Source organism: Carassius carassius, chromosome 3 (assembly GCF_963082965.1).
Source record: "Carassius carassius chromosome 3, fCarCar2.1, whole genome shotgun sequence".
Taxonomy (NCBI): Eukaryota; Metazoa; Chordata; class Actinopteri; order Cypriniformes; family Cyprinidae; genus Carassius; species Carassius carassius.
This window is the reverse complement of record NC_081757.1, coordinates 13613095-13635704: the sequence shown is the minus strand read 5'-3', so window position 1 is coordinate 13635704 and position 22610 is coordinate 13613095. Positions and strand designations below refer to the sequence as shown.

The 22610-nt window shown below is 35.8% G+C and overlaps 1 protein-coding gene across 1 annotated transcript; it reads left to right on the top strand.

The window, feature by feature from the left end:
* Positions 1-1290: 1290 nt before the first annotated feature.
* On the top strand, positions 1291-21889 carry frmd5b (FERM domain containing 5b). The gene is made up of 14 exons (XM_059530039.1): positions 1291-1616; positions 11785-11889; positions 12197-12239; positions 12483-12561; positions 12793-12890; positions 13044-13167; positions 13319-13406; positions 13539-13627; positions 13738-13801; positions 13903-13994; positions 14653-14727; positions 14869-14937; positions 15022-15128; positions 18977-21889. Exons 1-14 carry the CDS (start codon positions 1515-1517, stop codon positions 19555-19557), a joined length of 1716 nt encoding a protein of 571 aa, XP_059386022.1. The 5' UTR covers positions 1291-1514; the 3' UTR covers positions 19558-21889.
* The last annotated feature ends 721 nt before the right edge of the window (positions 21890-22610 follow it).

Here is a 22610-nt window from a genome sequence, read left to right as displayed (position 1 = left end):
CCAGAAGCAACCCAGTTTTTTAAAGGCTTCTCTTGCTTGGTGATGGAGTTTACTCACATGCTCATTCCATCCTGGTCTAATACTATATCGTTTAGATCTTTTGTTACAAAATGATTTGCTTACATTGTTTAGTACAGTTTCATCATACATGTTACACAAATCATCATTATGGTTTCACAATTAATGTTCTGTTAATTAACGATTAATACAATTAATGAATCTATGCCACGAAGAATTAAGGCAGTTCTGAAGGCATATACACACACTGTATTGCCAAAAGTTCTGCGTTACCCCTTCTAATAAACAGGTTTGACTACTTTGGTAGTTTCCAAGAGTACAAATCTCAATATAATACAGATTAGAATAGAATTATATATGATGATATTCTAGGGAATTTTATATCAAAAGTTTGTACAGGACCCTTTTGTATTCTAACATGACAATGCCTCTATGTATAAGGCAAGGTTAAAAAATATTTTTTTCTTTCTCTCAAAAAGATTGATTCAGTCAGTGTGGAAGAACTTGGCTTGTCTGCATAAAGCCAAGTCCTAATTCCATCTGAACACCTCTGGTGTGACTAATTGCAGACCTTAAGCCAAAAACTCATCACCAAACACCATTGACTTTTACATAGACAATTCCAAAACTGGGATGGTGATGAAATTTTAAATACATTAATTATGTTTCCATATTTGTTGTTACAGTTTTGGAAGTTCCCTTTTCTGTTCTAAAAAAGAGGGTGTCCCAATACATTTGTCCATATAAAGTGTATGTACAAGTCATTACATACAGATTCACATACTCATGGAAATTACTTAAAGTAGTCAAACCCATTCATTAGTCCCAATACATTTAGTAATATATAATAAATGTATATGTGTGTATATGTATATATATATATATAGGCTATATATATATATATATATATATATATATATATATATATATATATATATATATATATATATATATATATATATATATATATAATTATTATTTATTTTTTTGCACAAGAAGGACCTTCATAACTGTTGATAATAATAATGTCAAATATACTTTGTTGGAAAGAGAAACACTTTTATTATCTAATCAAACATTGTTTGCTGTCATCTCGTTCCTTTTCTGATTTTTTAAAAATTTATTTAAAATTTTTTTTTATAAGTGTTAATGATTCTCCAGAAGACAAATCTATCTTCATCTAAACAGTTATGAACATTAACTTTCACTGGCTTCCAGTTTATGAATACATTCCGCCTCAGCCCTCCCCAGAAATAATGCATGAATATGGATGGGCTGTTGTGCCTGAGTCTATTCAGTGCATTGGACTACCTCCAACGTTGGCATAAAACAACCAACGGCAGAGGAGACCACACCGTCCAGTCCAAAGGATAATGATGGGGAACGATGACTCAAAAGGGCTTCTGATCATCGTGAAGGGTCTGTCTAGTATGTCTGCAGTGAGTGACATGTTGCGCTCGTCCTAAACGCTCATGCGTCTGTACTGACTGGCCAATATGTTGAGCCGACTGATGAGTGGCAGCGAGCGGAGTCTTGACAGGGAATTCAACTGTACGGTGCGACTGCTGGACGACTCGGAATACACTTGTACGGTTCAGGTCAGTATTAACATGTTTTCATAATCACGAGCTGGTGATCCCCGTCACCGACACACGTGTTTCAATGCTCGCGCTGCTGATGCTGCGCATTCAAGCGGGAATATCCGCGAGGCGAGCATCTGGACACTGCACAGGGGCTGCAATGCGTAATGGCTAATTAACGTGTTACGAAATTTCCTTTGGCTCACGCGATGAGTGAATCAGCGCTAGTTTCGGTGACCCGTCTGTTGCCTTTAGAGAGCAGCGGGTCACCTGTCACGTAGTGCCTGCCGCCAGCCCGAGAGACCTGAGTCACATTCAGCGGGAAGAGACACTACTGGAAAGGTTTCATACATTAAATTGCCTCTCGGGGCGAACTATACACGATAACAACTGCTGAAGGATTGTAGTAGCCTACGTGCAATACTGTAATGGTGATACAGTAGCTGTTGTGCCTCTTATGTGGCCACAGATACTACTACAAGCCACATTATTCTGCAATTCAAAAGCTATGTTTCTAGACAAATCCCCAGACTCTTTCTTTATCCATTCAGAGATGCTTTCTACTGTTTGCCCAAAGCAGCCTGAAAGAAAGATGAACTGATTTGTAAAATTGTTGATTAGAATGTCATAAATGACATGTATTGAGTTGCAAGAGTCTACATTACTGTTTCATTATATGGACAGTTAAAAGGAATGTTTGGGACATACAGCAAAACCATTGGCTGAGTTACCAAGAAGAACAGTGTTTTTTGTCCACAAAGTGGAGCTTGAACAGGAAGAGCAATGAAAATGTCTCAGGTGCTATATCAGTGTTAGGCATGTTTTTATTAATGAGACTTCCCACTTGGGCCAAATATTCGCAGATGTTCCAGATTAACAATTGTTGCCGAAAAATTGCAGAAGCCATGTGCAATATACTGTGGCGTTGAAGCAGATACCTGCTCTGGCTAAAAAAAGTTTCAGTTAATGTGGATATTTTGAAAACAAGACACAACTGACATGCATTTTGCACTTAATATTAACAAAAATTAGTTGCTTATCACTTTATCACGATTGGGTTGTTTTTAACCAACGGTTAGGTTGAATGTTTAACCCAACCTTCAAGGGAGTAAGCCAACTGCTGGGTCAAAATATCCCAATTGCTGGGTTTGATCATATTTTACCCAGCGCTGGGTTGTATTTAACCCAGCATTTTTTTAGTGTACAATTAACAAGATCAGGCATTCTAGAACGCAACTTCCTTGCATCTCTACCACATACATAAAATACAAATGTAGACTGTTGCAGATAATATTTGTGTGTAATTTACAATGTTCACCATAAAAAAATTAAAAAATAAAATAAAATAAAAAAAGAGAGAAAAGTTATCTGTAATTTTCTGCCAGGACACTATCCTTTAATTAACAGACATTTTCATAAACCTGAAACCACAACACAATGTGTTAATGTGAGATTCAAACTACTAGTAAAACATCTGTGAAGAACCAATTCAGAAAACTCCATATTAACACAGTAGACATGGCTGTATTTTTTACATAGACTCGGGTGTTTTATATCTATATATATATATATATATATATAAAATATTGGGAAATATATAGACTCATGTATCTGAACATTTTGGTGCGAGTTACTGGATTTGTGAGGATATTCAAAGCTTAGCTAAGGGAGAATTCTTTACTGCTGGAACAATATATAAAATCTACTTCTACGACAAGAAGCTCACTGGTTTGAAATTCATTATAAGTGTTTTGTGTAAGTAATTTACACATGGGGTTTCACAACATGAAGCATTAACTCTTGGAGGGGTGCGTTGGTGATGGTCTGCACTGATGCCACTAGTTGTGTGAGGTCATGTCTGTCTTGTGTCTGGGAATATCAACCTTAGATTGTGACATTCCATTGTCCTTGGAATTCTGTGATGCTGTGGTCTCCATGGCAACAGGCTGATTCCATCATCAGTTCCCAGCTGCTCCTGCTCTCGTCAGACAGGATATGAGCACAAGTGTGCACACACACACACACACACCCGTCACTAACACAAGATTCATTCAAACATGGCAGTTGTATATTGCATTTAGTCTTCTCCTGTCCTTTCCTTTCCTTCCCGTGTCCCACTTGGGATCGTCCTCTGTAATTGATTGATCAGGACAGTGGAGTTTGGTTAGTGATGAAATGCTTATTAGTGAAATATGGCCTCTCTGTTTTGAGAGACTGCTGACTGTGTTTGGCTCCTGGCAGTCACACATCAAGAGACCAGATATCTGAGACACTCACACATATACCGTCATTACAGAGCTCACCTTTGTGTAGGTCAGCGATTGCCTCTCAGGTAGATTTCACTGCTTATTGTTGGGCCACACATACTACACGCTTGTCAAATACAAGGTGCCAACTATTCAGATAATAAAATGTTACATAACCCTCGTCAGTTTGTCCACTGTAACATTGTTGACTTATCCTATCTGAGCTGCATTGTTCTAATTAGCATTTCAGAATAATAATTAACTTCATAAGAAAGTAGCAGTTGATGAGGGCATGTCCTCGAGGAAGGCACATCTTACTTGGATTGCAGAGTCTAATTGCTTCCTTTTCCTTCATATCTCACAGCTTCATGCATAATTACGTGCAGTTGTTCTCAAGGGGGTGGCTTCTTTTTTCTATCAATGCATTATATTATCAATAACTTGTCTTTAACCAAGTCCTTTGTAGAATGAAAACAATTGTATTATATTTGTATATTCTTTTTCCACCAGATGGTGTTGTATTTCATGGGGGGAATATAAAAAAGCTGTGATGTAATGAGGCTTGTGCCACACAAAGATTGTGCTTTATACATTTATGAGAGATTGTAGGAATTGTTATTTATTGTAGAATTGTAGAACTTTTGAATTGACTTAACTCTCTCCTATAAAGGACAAGACAGATATCAGCAGACCCTTGTTCTCATTCACAATACAAAAGCAGACAGTTATCAGTGAAGTGCATTTAAATTTGATATATATATATATGAAAAATCAATTTAATTATACAAAGATTTCATTGATTAGAATGTTTTTTTTCCCCACAGTACTCCAGTAGTTATTTTTTCCACAGTACTCCAGTAGTTATTGTCCTGAAGAGTAATAATTGAAATGGACGGCTATTACAAGCTCAACCTACTGTGTAATTAAAAGAATGACCACGGGGTATGGCTAGTTCCTCTGCCTCTTTGAATCTAACTCAGTCTAAGTCAGTCATTCTTAATCAACACATAACCAAAACAACAGAGAATATGAGAGAAAAAAGTTTGACAGATTTCATTCTGTTCATGATAAAATGCATAAAATTAGTGTCATAGAGGCTAGATATCATAATGTGCAGAATATATCAAAAGCTTAAGGTTTTTTATTTTGTTTTATCTAAATGTATTCACTGCAAATTCTCCTTGCTCAAACAATAGAGACGGAGCAACATCAAGGTCATGGGTTCAGTTCCCAGGACATACATGAGCTAATAAAATGTTGAACTAAAATCGGCAAATACATAAATGCATATTAAATTCAACTACTTATTATATTGTCTTGCATGGTTACAATAGAAAGACGCCAGCATGAAGTCATGCAAATTTAAATCTCTGACTATCAGAAAATGTAAAGGTATTGTTTGCGTGCCTACTTTCATTTTCCAAGTCCTCTTCTCAAACTCCCTGCAGCAGTGACAGTCATGTCTTTCTGACTTTATTCCTATCTTGAGCTAATGTTACAAGACAAACAACAAACCAAGAATTAGATCATCTGGGCCTCTTGTCCCCCACAATTTAGTGTGCTTGCCAGTATGTTGAAATGTGAAAGGATGACTTTATATCTCACTCGTTTTATATATATAAAGACTAAAGAAAGGTTTGCTCAGGGCTTCAGCTGCATATCCAATTGTTGGCACTATTTTGCTCCTGCTCAAATGCTGCCTGTAAGATAATCTTTAGGCTATATGCAACTAACAGATAAGATGATTTGATAAACTAGGTCTGGGTGAATTTGAAAATTTGATTAAATAAAACAGGACAAGTCATTCTTTGAAAACAAGCTTTATATAGAAGTTGCTTACAGCCTAACCACATAATTTTCATGGGATTTCACTTCAAAGCAATGGTATCTTTGTTTATATGAATAATTTAATATTTGTTTATATTTAAAGAGGCGAATTCTTGTTCATGTTGCATTGGACAGTTACCAATACACTGACATTTGTCCACCTCAGGTGTTCTGCTTCCTATAAAATAAAATATTTTATTCAAACTACTGATATGAGTATAGGTGGACCTTTTTTGAAATACATTTTTCAGTTTACCATTATTTACATTCCCCATTTGGCTTTCTTTATGCTGTGGACAAAAAGAGATGCTGATGTTGCTTTCTTTTCATAAAATAAATGCATATAGTGACAACAGGTTATTAAAGGAATAGTTCACCCAAAATTGAAAATTCTGTCGTTATTTACTCACCCTAAATTTGCATTAAATCTATGTGAATTGCCTGTTTCTTTTGAACCCAAAATATGATTCTCATACAGGTTTGGAACAACTTGTGAGTGAGTAAATGATAACAGAATTAGAATTTTTGGGTGAACTAACACTTAAAATTCCAATTGGATGGATTATATCAAATTAGCATAAACATACACAGCAAGGAATATGTTGCAGCACTTACATTTTAGGACTACAGGTTAGTTTGATACTAACCTGCCTGGGAAATTAGGGGAATATGTCTAATTGAGTAAATCTTGGCCGTATGGCATAATTGCAGGATTTTGATACATGCTCCAGTGCAGCTGCCTAAATCATGATGTGGAAGGTTTGGGGGTTTGCATCTAAAGTATTTAAAGAGTGTATGAGAGCAAGAGTGAAGGGAAGTTTTCATTAAGAACAAAGTCATCCCCTAACACTATTTAGCTGTCATGCAGAAGCAAGCAAGCAATAGCCAGACACTACTTTTTACCCAGAGAACCATATAAACCATTTATATCCCTCTCTTGTTCTTACTCTCTCTCTCTCTCTCTCTCTCTCTCTCACACACACACACACACACACACACACACAAACAGATACACAAACCACACCTTTACATCTCTCTGGGTTTCCCTTCTCATTACTTGCGAGGCATAATTTATTAATATTGTTTGTGATCCATATATGAAGCTGATTTGAATATTTAAAAAGAGTGAATAGAGATCTGAGAACAATCTGAGATTACTAGTGTCAGACATTGCTTGTAGTTTCTGGCATGAACTCTGCCTCCCATCCAATCATGAGCACACGTGTAAAAAAAAATGAAACAAAATACTTTTCTGATTTTCCTATTGCTTTGTATAAAATCTCCAGCTGTTTTTCACACCACTGGGCAAATACTGCTAGTTCACATCTGTCTGTTTAGAATCATGAAAGCTGTTGTTGTGACCCTGATCCTTCACTTTCCTGAACTGCTTTTTGCAGGTAATAATTATTTTAAAATCTGACTTTCCTCTATCAGACAGCTCTAAAGCTTTCTAAGATGCCTTCAAAGTGCTGTGTGAATGTTAATATTTGATTGAGCTCTGATGTCTCCAGAGAGATTCTGAAATATTAAGTTCTCTCTGGAGCAAGAGATGATGGAATGTTGGAACTTAAACAGAAGTCAGACCACATGCTCACACCCTATATCTTTAATTGTAGTCTGACTGCCGCTGTAATGTTGCCACCACCTGGGCTTGATCTATCAGACTGTTCACCACTGTAACAAAATACCTCATTCAGCAATTCCACTAATAGCAAGATTGCGATCACAAGTGGTGATCCATCAGAGGAGTCAAATTAACCTGAATATAAAAAGTATATACAAAATATTAAAAGTATATTTAAATATGAATATAAATATGCCCAACTGGTACTAAGGGGTCCAAAGTGTGCAAGGAAATATGTGGCAAATAGTACATAAATGTGCAAATTAAGATACACCTTATTTGGTAAAACTATTTAATATGAAAATGAAAATAAATAATCAATAAAACCAGATACTTATAATAAAGTAATAGATATAATAACATTTAAGAATTTGACATTTCTGTTTTGTTCTGCTTAGTCTGTAATCATTTGATTAATTCAATTGAACTTTTATCTTCGGGTTTGCATCTTACAGCACACTAAAAAAGACACAGTGTCTATAAGGTACATTTCTAACATTTCTAACATTCTTTTTTATAAATGGGTCTTGAATATATGAATATATACAGGGTCATATATAAATTTGCAGTAATAAAGGAGTGGAGGATGGAGTTCATTTTCAGATAGGTGAGTAGATGTCAGGTCTGTATCATCTGTGCATGGTCACATAGCCTAACCAAAAGCAAAAATCAAACCTGCAGTCTTTTGTTTTAATCAGTATTGATTTGCAGCCTCAATGATAAATAACTCATGGACTGCCACTAATCCCAGTGACATGGCGAACATTGGTATCATATCGACGTCTGCACCCCTTAGATTTCTGTTAGGCAGGTTAGACTAGTAGGTTTATATTCATATTCTGTGTATGAAATAGAGAGGGGTGACAGATTTCGGGAACCAAGGGGTCAGGAACCTTTATTGTGCAGGGCTTCTACTATGTCACCACCTTATGAGCATCCTGTTCAGAGTTGTGTGTGTGTATTTGAATGAGTCAATGAGTGAAGAAGAAGGCACAGTGCTAACAAACAGCACTTACATTGACTGTGTTTATGTGACTATTTATAAAGGCATGCTTGCTGTTATATTTCTGTCACACAATGATTCTCATTTACATCTATGCTTTGTTTGTTATAATGAATGGATTTGGACATCAATATTGTGTAATTTTTCTCATGCTGCGCAACACATAATTATTGTATGTGCATTACTGTAGGGGTAAGTTTAATAAGGTGTAGACATTAATAAACCATAATCTGACAGGTAGCATTTTTCGTTTGGTGAATTGTACTACCTACTGTTTTAATAGGAGGTAACAAAATCTGACAGGTAGCACAAATCAACAGAACACTGGGCCTGGTTTACAAAGTGTGTAGGCATAGTGCAAATGGGTTTTTGTGTAAATGATCTAAATCATTGGTTCCCAAACTTTTTCAACTCGCGGCCCACCCAAACAAAAAAATATGTTTGTGCGGCCCACTGCAAAAAAATTAACTGACCCCACTAGTGTTGGGTTAATAACTTAGTACTCAGAAGCTAGATTGTTAACTGTATTTATTAAATGAACTAGGGCTGTGCGATATGGACAAAAAAAAAAAAACCTATTGTGATTTCTTTGATACATTTTGAGATTTCAAATTTAATCACAATTTAGACACACACGGATGTACAAAAAGTTGTAACGTCTCTAGAACATGTTACGTCTGGTTATACAAGAAACACGGAGAGATCCAAGTGCAGGTATGTGACTTTATTAAAGGGGAAATCCAAAGGGTAAACAGTCCAGGCATGAGTCGAAACCAAAAAACATCCATCCAAACATAAACCAAACAAGAAGACAAGGCAAGGCAAGGCAAGGCAAGGCAAGGGCAAGAACTGACGGACATGAATTAACATTACATTAAACAAGGACTCCGTAACACAGACTCAGACAGACCGGGTATAAATACACAGAAGGATAAAGGGGAAACAGGAGACAGGTGGGGAACAATCAATTAACTAAACAAGGAGGAAGGTGACCAAATAAGGGAACAGGAAGTGATAAGGTGACAGACACCGTGAGAAAGGAGGACATCTAGTGGAAACCCAGGGACACAACCCAGACACTGTGACAGAACAGACATAAGTCAAAATAATCACTATAGTAAAGGTGTAATACAATTTATAGACGGCAAACAAAATATAAATAAATAAATACTGTGTCCAGGGAGTTTTTTTTCTTTTTTGCCATGCATTGTTCATAGAGCTCATTAATTGTAGCGGTGCCTCAGGTGTTGAAATAAATTTGTTATACATTATACAGGTTCACACACTCCGTTTGCAGTGTGTATACAGTATGTGTGGGCGGTGCAGAAGCAGCAGAGAGTGCGCATTGTTGTAACGCAAAAGAACTGATGGTCTTTACATTTATTTTGAAAGATGAAGCTTGCTATTATGGAAAAGGGGGTTACATTTCTGACGAGTGCTTGCGATGTTCGGCCAATCACAATGCACTGGGTCAGTTGGCCAATCAGAGTGGACTGCGCTTGTCAAGAGGAAAACTTTGTAGAAAACGACACTTTTTGAGAGAGGCGGGGCTTACAGGACCTGCAATAATGTACAGTATTTGAAAAATTATATGTTTTTTGAACATTAAAGCATGTCAGCATATTCTGTTACACCAAATACAAAAAATAATTATCTTTAAAAAAGCATAATTTGACCCCTTAAATATTAAACATATCCCATTTTTTACTTTCTCATTCATCCATGCTACTTTAGTAATAATTTCAAACTGTCCTGCCCACTGAGAGCTGTGCTGATTATAATACATAAGTGCGACACAGACGTAGAACATAAAAGGTCTGTGGAGCAAAAAGCAGTGAAAAGTTTTGAAATGTTTCTTGGTGCAGCAGAGCACCAGTTTCAATTAAAGGATATGTTTTAGTCCAGTCACTTTTTATATACATGCATTTCTAAAAGTCGTTGTTTTCTTCATTACCGAAAACAAGCTACATATCTACTTGAATCTGAGTGCACAAACTTACAATATAAACTTGAAGGGCACCTATTATGCTCCTTTTTACAAGATGTAATATTGGTATTGGGTCCCCAAAATGTGTCTGTTAATTTTAAGCTCAAAATACCACACAGATAATTTAATATAACATCTAGAATATGTAATTTTTTGGGTCGTGTCTAAAAAAAAAAAAAGAGCTGTTTTGGTGTGTATCACTTTAAATGCAAATGAGCTGCATATTCCCACCCCATCTTCAGCAGAGAGTAGCATACATCTCAGCTTTGCCTACAGCAATAAACTGTGAAATAGAGGGAAGTAACAGATTTTGGTAACTTCTAAAGCTGTCTTGTCAGATTTGGTGACCCTGCTGTATATCGGAAGCTTTTCACATCAGGCAAAAATGCTGTATAGGATATAAAATATAGGAACACAGACATCAGTAGAGTGAATTTAGAAAACATTACAGCCATTGTGTATAAAATAAAGGGTTACAGACTTCAGTAACTTGTGTTATCTGTACTGTACTGTAAACTACATATATGTTGTAAATGCTTTCTAGGATGTAATATACAGGAGGTTAGACATCACCAGAAAGAATCTGGGTAACATTAAAACCATTTTGTGGTAATTGATTTCAGTAACCTCTAATGCTGTGTTGTCAGATTTGGTGACCCTGCTGTATATCTGAAGCTGTTCACAATGCTTTCTAGGATATAAAATACACAAGGTTAGACATCACCAAAAGAATCTGGGTAACATTAAAGCAGTTGTGTATGAAATCGAGGGGAGTAAAATATTTTGTTAACGTATGCTGTGCTATTGGATTCAATGACCCTGCTTTATTCGGAGCTATTTACATAAGGCAATAATGCTTTCTAAAATATAAAATACAGGAGGTAAGACATCACTAGAGTGATGTTAAAGCCATTGTGTCTAAAATAGAGAGGGGTAACAGATTTTGAGAACCTTTAAGGTTTTTTTTTTTTTTCAATTGGTGACCCTGCTGTATATGTGAAGATATTCACATCAGAGAAAAATGCTTACTAGGATGCAAAACACAGGAAGTTAGACATCACCAGAGGGTATCTGGGTAACATTTAAGCCATTATGTGTGAAATCGGGGAGAATACAAATTTTCTGTAACTGGTTTTTATGCTGTGTTGTCAGATTCAGTGCTGTATATCTGTTGTTTACCCTGCTATATGCCTATAAGAGATTAGATATCAACAGAATGAATTTGGGTAACATTAAAGCCATTCCATGTAAAAGAAAGGGGAGTAATGGATTTTTATTCAAGAGCTAAAATTCCTGTTTTCCTGTTTACAAACATTACACAGTTCAGAAATAGTACACTGTAAGAGCTAAACCTGCACTATATGGGATGTCTGCAAAGAAAGTACAGTGATGTTACATATACTGTAGGCCTGAGGTATTGTGAATAGAAATGATCCAATATGATCCCAAGAACGGTGTCCCAGCATTGTCACATTGATTCCTGTGTCTCTCTGTTCCAGAGGGATGCAAAAGGGCAATGGCTGTTTGAGCAGGTCTGTCAGCATCTAAACCTGCTTGAGAAAGACTACTTTGGCATCAGATTTGTGGACCCAGAAAAACAACGGGTGAGTCCCTGTAGTATAATAAATATGAGTTGTTAGTATTGTACAACACTTGTGGATTATTCAGCCAATGTAGCACTGAAAATATCAACACAACTATGATTGTGAAAAAGCAGACAGTATGTTCATCACAGCTTGGTCTCCGTCACATCAATTTGAATTATGGTACTATCTGATAAGGTTCATGCTTTGCGAATGAATGTAATGTGATGTCATGTAATGTGGTGAACAGTCATCAGTTGACAATACTGGTCATAACAATATGTTAAACTGGAATTTCTATCTGCATTATATAATTTTGTTGTTTCAGCATTGGCTGGAGTTCAGCAAGGCAATTACCAAACAAATGAGATGTAAGTCATATTGTGTGTGGAAAATCCCAGCTACATCCTTTTTATACATGTTGTGAAAAGAACAATCACTGCATTCATATCCCTCATTGATATTACATTTACATTTATGCATTTAGCAGATGCTTTTATCCAAAACGACTTCCAGTGCATTCAGACTATACATTTCAGTATGATATCTCTGGTAAATGCAAAAAGATTATACTGACTGCTTAATTATATCTATGTGAATGTCTTATGTCCTAGCCCAGCCACCCTACACTATGTGTTTGCGGGTTAAATTCTATCCTCCGGACCCTGCAGCTCTTAAAGAAGAGATCACTAGGTACAGCTCATTAATATGAAGTCTATTTTTGTTCAAAATGTATATATTTAGTTTAGTATGTATATATTTAGCAATACACAATCAGAAAGAACAATATGGAATTGGAATATGAAATATTATACTTGTACAAGTTACAGAAACGTACACAATTCTTATCAAAACTTATACAAAGTATTTATAATGAGTGCATCGACAGTTTAATACGTCCTCTGCATTGTTTTTTTTTTTTAGATACCTGGTCTTCCTACAGATTAAAAGAGATTTGTATCATGGCCGACTTCTGTGCAAAAGTTCAGATGCTGCTATGTTGGCCGCATTCATCCTGCAGGGTAAAAGCAAATCAGTCACAGCAGCCATTTTTTTTTACAGTATTTGTTGAATTATGGCATCTCAAGAGCTTTGTTATATATGACTGACGTTACTGTAAGACAAGACTCTCAAGATGACACTGGTTTAGTTTCATTCTCTCTCATATTTTTTAGCTGAGATTGGAGATTATGACCCGGGGAAGCATCCGGAAGGTTACAGCTCTAAGTTTCAGTTTTTTCCCAAGCATTCCGAGCGCCTGGAGCGCCGCATTGCTGAGATCCACAAATCCGAGCTGACGTAAGCTTACATTCAATTAAACCTGTCACATGCAGTATGTCACTCTTTTTAAAGGAACATTAGGTTTGTAATGGAGAGATTAAATGTAATTTATGAAATTTATCTGCTGGAACAAATGCAGAAAATTAACGAGTCTGTTCATTTCCAACAGTGGCCAGAGTCCTGAGACAGCGGAGCTGAACTTCTTAAAGAAAGCTCAGACTCTTGAAACATATGGAGTAGATCCACACCCATGCAAGGTCAGGAGCGAAACGTATCAGCTGCCCATATCCAGGAAATCATTTCAAAGTATAACAGAAATTTCCTAACTGAAAGTAGTCTGTTAAATTAAAAACAAACGTAATTATTATTATTTTTTTTTTAAATCACAGGATGTGTCTGGCAATGCTGCATTTCTCGCATTTACCCCATTTGGCTTTGTGGTACTACAGGGGAACAGGAGGATTCATTTCCTCAAATGGTGAGAGAGGGGAAATTAATCTGTCATATCATTTTCATTTGCTTAGCAGTCAAGATCAAATGACTGTGTGTTTATGAATAACTATGATGGTGTTTTGTCATATTGTACAGGAATGAAGTGACCAAACTGAAGTTCGAAGGAAAGACATTTCATATATATGCAACTCATCAAGAGGTAAGTGAAATCAAGGCAGCCCCAGATAATGCAAAAGAACAAAGAATCAAAACTAAATAATAACACTTGACTTCTGCTGACCTCCTTTGACCTTTACTAAGGATCAGAAGATCATCTTGACTTACTTTACTCATACACCTGAGGCCTGCAAGCATCTATGGAAGTGTGGGGTTGAAAACCAAGCTTTCTACCAGTAAGTTCACATGGTTTGACATATCAGGTTAAAGTTAAGCTCAAACATTCACATAAAATTCTTATCTATGCTTATTAGTTAACACCAGTGTTTCTCAGGCAGTTGCTTAAACAAAGTCACTTTTAAGACTTAAGAACTAGTTTGGCCAACTATCAATTAACCAAGTGGTAATCAGTCTTAGTTTTTCAAATTGGACCAATTCACTTTGTATGTGTGTGTAAGTTCAGTGTATATATATATTTATATATATATATATATATACACCATATTTTCCGGACTATTAGTTTATAAGTTTATAAGTTATAAGGACTTATTTATCAAAATTAATTTGACATGAAGCATAGAGCGCCCTCTCGCGGCTGTAGACGGTAATGTTTTCATTTGGTTCTTGGTTCTAAATAAATGCGATTATAGTCCAGTGCGACTTATATATGTTTGTTCCACATCATGACCTATTTTTGGACTGATGCACTTATACTCAGGTGCGACTTATAGTCCGAAAAATACGATTAACACAAAACAATATGTAAACTGAAGTCATATCGTTCTCCCTCAAAAACTATTCTTTTTATTGAAGCAAATTACAAATCAGAATTTTGAATCTTCTAGAATCACAGAAAAATAATTACAACAGTATTGTTTTCTTTATTTCTTACAGGTTTGAGAAATCAAGTCAAGTTCGCACTGTATCCAGTAGTAATCTTTTCTTCAAAGGGAGCCGCTTTAGATATAGGTGAGTATTATCTGCTTTGGTGGTTATTAAGTGTACCCTATGAGTTCGTCAGCTTAATTAGGCCTGTGTTTTGAATATATGCTAATTAATGGATTAGCTGTAAGCGTTGCTCATATTTTGGTTACATAATTTATCTTAAAGTGGTAAAGTGGCCAAGGAAGTGATGGAACAGAGTGCCAAAATCAGACGTGAACCTCCAGAGATCCACAGGTGAGGTCCTCCAATGTTTCCTTGAAAGGTTTAATATACCTGAAAGTATGTCTATTTTAATATCACATCTTTTTGTGTGTTCAGGGCTGGGATGGTCCCCAGTAGGAGTTGTCCTTCCATTACTCATGGCCCACGACAGAGTAGCGTTCCCCGAACACGAAGAAGAGCAGTCCACATTTCCATCATGGAGGGTAAGCCTATGTGCCTTGTTATTATATAACTGTAAACATATCCCTCTCAGAAATTTGCTCTAAGCAACAGTTTATAAAAATGTTCACTATATTCCCAGGTGAAAAGAAAGTACACTTTCATAATGTACTTAAAGTGCTCTATTTTTGCACACTAATTTTGTACTTAACATACTAAGATTTATTCTTTAGTACTTCTTAAGATAAACTTAATAAGATCATCTAAGTGTACTCAACTGCTATTTTGGTACACCATGGATATGAACTAAATTGTGTTTTTAACATACTCTCTTATTTAAAAATATATTTAGTCACTACTTGTAGTACACGTGTGCATTAGTGTATGACATTTTTTTTCAAGTGTACTGCGAGGGGTAACTAAATACATTTTTTAGACACAGAGATGTTAAAAGTGCATTTTAGTTCATATTCATGTATAGCACAAAATAGCAGTTTGTACAATTAAGAAGTACTAAAGAATAATTTTTAGTATATTAAATACTAAATTAGTGCATGAAAACAGAAAACTTTAAGTATGTTATGGAAGTGCACTTTTTTCACCTGGGTTAGTGAGGAAATTTCTAAATATTGAGGACTGTTGGTCCTCACAACTGTGCACACACAAACAAACACATCAACTTTAGTATATACTGCTCCTTTCTAAGAACAAAAACTGAACTGAATTTGAATGAAGGCAGCAAGTAGATTTGTGACTAGAAAAACAATGTTAGCGCATTCTGAGTCTTCGGAATTCAATGCAACTCGAGACAAAATATGTTCATAGGCACTGAAATGCTGCCATCTTGTGGTGTAACGTTTTTTTTTTTTTCCTGTCATGGATTGACTATACAATAAAAACACTCCAGAGATTTTTGGGTTGTTTTATCTTTCCACTTGGATTCATTATTGTGTCCTTACTGGAATATAACTTGCAGTAAGTTTTTAATGCCCGACCTTTGTTGCCAATATTTAAATAATATATATAATTTAGTTTTTTAAATTACAATTCACAATACAATTGTGAAATTACAATTAACGGTGATATATATAATTCGTTATACACACAGTTAGGTAAAAAACAGATACTACTGTTTAAAAGTTTGGAGTTGGTTAGATTTGTTAATATTCTCGAAAGAAATGTCTTGTGCTCTTATTTATTTTATTACTATCACCCCCCCCCCCCAAAAAAAAACAGCAAAAATTTTAATATTGTAAAATCTTATTACAATTTAAAATAACTATTTTCTTTTTTAATATTGAAATTGAAATGCAGCTTATTCCCGCGATAAAGCTATATTTTCAGCACCGATTGCTCCAGTATTTAGTGTCCCATGATCTTTTAGTAATCATTCTAATATGCTGATTTGCAGCTCAATACATTTTTGTATTATTATAAATGGTGAAAACAGTGCTGTTTAATATTTTAGTAGAAAGCATTTTTTTATATCTTGGATCCATTTAATTTGTCTTTGCTGAATAAAAATATTCATTTCTTTAAAAAAATCTTACTGATGCCAAAGATTACACTTAATAAAAGAGTGCTCTTGACAGGGATTGGATACACTACACTGACTACACTGAATCTCTCTCTATTGCTTTGTGTAACACGAGAGTGGCTCTCATTGTGCACAATGTGACCAGACGTTCACCTGTTCAAGTCACTTTACTGACACTGCCAACTGCCATCATGGTTGTGTTTGTGTGTGAGGGTACTGTATAAGTGTGCTTTATAATTTGAGTGTGAAGTTAGTTTTATTCTAGTACATGCTCTGTACTGAAAGTCTAGTTCTAAAGTACAACAAAAAAAAAGGGGTTGCAATAACATGTACCAGTATATTTACAATCATTGACTATATAAAAGTACCAAGTAAATGCTGACAGAAAATACAAGGTTTCACATGCCCTACAGGTGGGCTGACAATTTGTGTCGTATATAAGAAAATACAGAGACAATAAGAACTGACAAACTTCAGAATCAACAGTGCTATTATTACACAGTCTATAAATAGAGAGCCTGCCCGTGTATGTCATGTGGATTGTGTCAGAATGAGTGTGTGTTGTGTATGTGCTCCTTTGTTTCAGCCCATAATGGGTTTGAGGGGTTTGGAGCATGCAGGGCAGCTGGGCTTTTGGGCATACGGCGACTTACAGGGCTTTAGGGCTTTAGGGTGTTCTCGCTTTCTCACACTCACTTTCACAAACACACACTCAACATAGTGTTATGTCGTTTTTGTTCAGGAGGATAGAGGGAGGCAAGGGGTCTAGTGGTGATACATTTACGAGAACATCACACACGTTAGTGGCTAAATTCTGAAACCATGGTGAAGTGTCTCATACGGATTAAGACAAAGGTGAACGTTCACCTGCGGATGATCAACCACTGTTACCGGGATGTGAAGGTACGGGTGTTGACAATGGGACCTAGGTTATTTGGGAAAGCTCTGGGGGCTCTGCCTCTGTTCCTGTCCTTGCCCAGCTCCTCCACTTCCTCTGGAGCTTCATCTAGACTTGGTGTTCAACCCACCAGCACTGGAGGTAAAGTTCCTGTTCGTTTGTAACAGCTGGACGTTCAACTTATTTTAATGTGACTGCATTTGAATGTGCATATATAGCGGATTAGAGTGTGACCATTGTTAGCATGGAATTTGTGTAGCTTTTTTGGATTGTGGGTGGAGCTAATTTTTTTCTTATGCTGTCTTGTGGTTAATTAGATCTGTATATACACTTATTGTATTTACGTCAGTGCAATTCATCAGTACATATCAAAAATTTTATTTCTCCTTTCCCAATAACATTTTCTTGCTTTATTGCTTGTGAATAAATGTTTATATACAATGTATCATTACGTCAATGCTTGCTGTTATTAAATACATGAGAACTTCTTATTTTTCAGCTATATTTGGTTGGGACATTTGATTCAGGGTAGTATTAATTACTTTTCTTGTAATTAATATCAATTATATGGAGTAAGCTTGGATACTAATGTGCTGAAGTTTTGCCACACATTTATCTTGCCATACCAATGTACAACTTTTAATTTAATGATCTATTTTAATACTTTTGAGCTTTAAATAGACCAGTGTTGCAGTATGTTTATGAAATCAGTATAATGCATTAGAGTTGGGCAAAATTTCAAAAGTATTAATTGGCACCCTTTTAATTCATCAGTTGGAATTTGAAAAGAACTGGCTACCCCACATAGGAAGTTGTATTGGTATTTAAAGGAAGTGTAGGTTTCTGAATTACAGTTTAGAGAAATTGAATCAGTTATAGCATTCCTCCACCTTGGTTGTATTGCTAACCAAGGCTGCATTTATTTGGTCTAAACTTCTGAAAAATGTATACTGTTCAAAATAACTGTTTTATATTTTTGTGTATTTTAAAATGTAATTTATTCCTGAGAGGGAAATACTTCTTCAGTGTCGAATGATTCTTTAGAAATCATTGTAATACTGTATGCTGATTTGTTGCTCAAAAAAGAAAGAAAGAGAGAGACTGAGAGAGAGAGAGAAAATAATAATAATAATTATAATAACTTAATAAGTTAAACATTTTTGTTGAAACCGTGATATATTTTCAGGATTTACTGAAAAATAGAAAGCATTTATTTGAAATCGGCTCGTAAAACCATTAAAATGATCAACTCTTTATACTTTTAGACAACATTTTGTCAGGACTTTATTCTTGTCAAACCTCTTTTCTAGCTAAAAATGACAATTATTGCAGTTTCTTACATCAAATGTATAATTCTGCATCCTGTTTGCTGCCTCAATTCAAATTATGAATGGCACAGAAACCTGAAAGCACATCAACATGTACCACAACCACTGAACATCCTCACTGTATTTCAGGTCTGGAGTCCTTGCGTGACAGTGGCCATTCCACGCCAGTCCGATCGGTCTCCAGTGGGAACTCATTCCTATGCTCCCATGGAAATGGAGCCGAGGGAGGACATGGAACAGCTGAATTTTCCCAGGACTCTTACAGTCCCTCTGACAGTGTTCTTCCCACACCGGTGTCCAATGAGCCCTCAGACACGGCTCAGGTTCGCCACACAAATGGCCCCCGCAGCATTCAAGAGGAAAGAGGAACAGAACTGTGTACTCAAAACCAGGCAAAGCCACAGGGCGTTAAACCCAAAGGAAAACGTTCTCAACTGGAGAAGACTAGGCCAAACCAACATGGCCCAGAGGAAGGGGTGAATCAGTTCATCTGTAGTTTGGCACGTCTTTTCTTAGTGGCCCTGGCTCTTCTCTTTGCCCTCCTTCTACTTCTTATTGTGTTAACAGAGTCTGAGCTGGACTTGGCCTTTCTTAGGGACATCCGAAGGACACCCGAATTCCAGCAGTTCCACTATGAATACTTTTGCCCCCTTAGGCGCTGGCTGGCCTGCAAATTGCGCTGGATGGGTGGGCATCTCACTAATAAATGAGCGTGTAATCACCCCTCTCTGTCTCCTCAGAGAGTAGTCTCTAGTCTACGAGCATTATTATCATAGTACCATGAAATCAAAATGAAATTACTATTACATAGCCAAAGCCTTGGACTTCCTAACACCATGCCAAGACGAGAAAACTGTGTGTGTTTCAGCTCTAGTTATTGTGAAATTGTTCTCTGCAGCACTACTTTATAACCGGATAAAAAAAAGATATGTATAGCTATTTAAATGCTGCCGTCACCCAATTGTAATGTATCTACCATTTAAATATAATATCTACACTCAAAGAATGTTCACCCAGACTGTGACGAGCAAGATCTCAAACTGCAATCAAAGAAAAAAATGCCTTTATTGGTCAGACAATAGACAGGGGCCAAGACAGCTAATAAATGGATAGTTCACCCAAAGATGACAATTCTATCATCTTTTACACTCCCACATAATACTTCAGTTAATCTGCAACTTGAGAGGTTTCTGTCCCTCCACTGTATGTCCACATTACCAAAACGTAAAAGATCCAAAAAGGTCTTAAAGACATTAAACATACCTTCATTTGTGTTTTGAAGAGTAACCAAAGTCTTATAGATTAGAAACAATATGAGGTTGAGTAAATGATGACAGAATTTTCATCAGAATTGTCTTAAATTATCTTTTGGGTGAACTATCCCTATAATGTCGGATGTAGGCTTGAGCATGAGTTTTTTTGGATGATTTTTGGTAAGTGTAAAATGTTGTTATAGGGTGTAAATTTGATCCATACCATACTAAAACAGGACTGTTTGGAGGACAAAGTCACTGACAGGGTTCTCTCTTTTAATGGAGCTTCAGTAATGTTTTAATGATAATTTATTAACACTTTATAGTAAGGTTTAATTTGTTAACATTAGGTATGATAAACTAACAATGAATGATCATTAATTAATCTTGGCTAATGTTAATTTAACATATCTAACCTTTAAGTATACAGTATGGGTAAATTAAGATTAATGAACAAACCTAAATTAACAATGAATAATAGATAAGACATAAGTTAACTTACATTAGTCAAAGCTGTGAAAATCGTTGCTCATTTTTAGTTCATGATACCTAATGGATTAATGAGTTCAACCTCAAGGTAAACTATTACAGAGAATACATTTGTATAAATGTTAACACTAAGGTATGCGTCATTAGAAATTTCCCACATAACCTGGATTAACCCAGAGTGAAAAAAAGAATAATAATTGCTGTCCTGTAGAAATGAACACTGATATTTAGTAATAGATGGTGGCCTTGAGATACAAATGTTCTGAAGTGGGTAAAGAAAGTGCTCCAGAAAGATAAAGTAATGTGAAATGTTTGAGAGTTTAAACTATTTCTGAAAGGAATCTGTAATTTGTTCAGTTATTTTTCCATGCATCATTAGGCATAATTCATGCATAATTTTAGAGACCTCATTCGTCCACTTGCACAGCCTTAATTATCAAAATGGAAATGTGAATCTTTAATGAATATCTTCTGTAGGTCATGATGAATTTGTTGGTTTACCAGTTGTGTGTTTATGAAATTACTGTATCTCATCTAAAGGCATAGACTCAGCTTAAACCAAAATCTGTTATATTTCTATTACTTTTCTGTTGCCTTAATGAGACACATTCAGTAGTAAAAAGTTGTATTGCAAAGGTTGTAAGACTAGTGACAGAGTAATTTAATTTTAGTTACAAACTGATGGTGAATACAAGACACAAGGGTCTATGGACATAATCACAGCTATATGCTCATTTAAATATTTTTTGGTAAAAACAAACAAATAAATAAATGAAATAAAATAAAACATAACTGGAACTCATTGGTACTCTCGAAATGTAAAGCCTGCAGTAAAAGGCAAATATCCTATGAATCATATTTGGGGGTTAAAAAGCATAGAAAGTAACATAGTGTTCCTATGTAAATCTTTTATCTACTGTGTGAGTCGCTTGTGTGTAGCTTCATAGAGTAGCCTAGTAGAACTAGAAAAGAAGTATGCAACAATACCAACAATAGCACAGATGAAAACACCTACAGAAAGATTTGTCTCTGTGGTGGTAATCATCATGTGAAAGATATGAAGCAATACAAATGACACTGATAAGCCAGCAGAAAAGTTTTTTTTTTTTTACCTAGAGCAACGTGATGGTTCAGAACTGCATTACAAATTCAGTAGCCTCAGAATTAGCTGATTGCTTGTCTGGTGCTGCGTTGGTTGCAAGCTGCAGATTGTGCTGTAAATCAGCTCCCATATACTGTGACTGACTAATTCTTCAGATCTGTTACTGATGGCGATGGACACTGCTTCAGCCATTTCAGATTGCAATAGCAGACTGAAACAAATAAATGTTGTAGCTGAGAAGACAGTCTGAATGGATAATGAATCACACTGTTATGACTCGGTTGTGCCTGAGCCCAGTGATCTTCCTGTTCACTGTATAGAATCAGATTATTATTTTCTGTAAAGTCCATCACCTTTATTTTTATTGTTTCATACCATAAATGGTTTACCCTGTGTTGTACCAAGAATACATTGAAACAGTTTATTTTTATGTTTTTCTAAAAAAATTAATAAACCTTCTCCAAACCAAATTTAAATTACTTTTCTGTAGTTTTTATGAGTTTTACTGACAAGCCCATTAAAAAAAAACAATGAGAAATGGCAAGGTCTGTAGTAAGTGATCTTGGTTCTATTTTTAGTTTTTAAGAAACTGCCCTGGAACCGTTTGTAAATGTCCTTTCTCAACATTGCTATTAAAATATTTTGTAATTATTCAATCATTTTCAGTAAACTTGCTTAGATCCTCTGAAACATCATAGGACCAGAAACTACTTGGTCTTACTTTCTTTAAACAAGTGCAACCTACTGATGTGGAAGTGCATGGTAAATTACCTTAATTAATATCTTAATGGATTTTAATAATCAATCTGAGTCTACAGACTAGTGCAGTGATCCCTGTGGTAAACGTTGTAGAGTTAAGCCATTGCCACTAGACGGCAGAAACACTCCTTTAACCAGAAATCTCGAAATCTCCCAACAG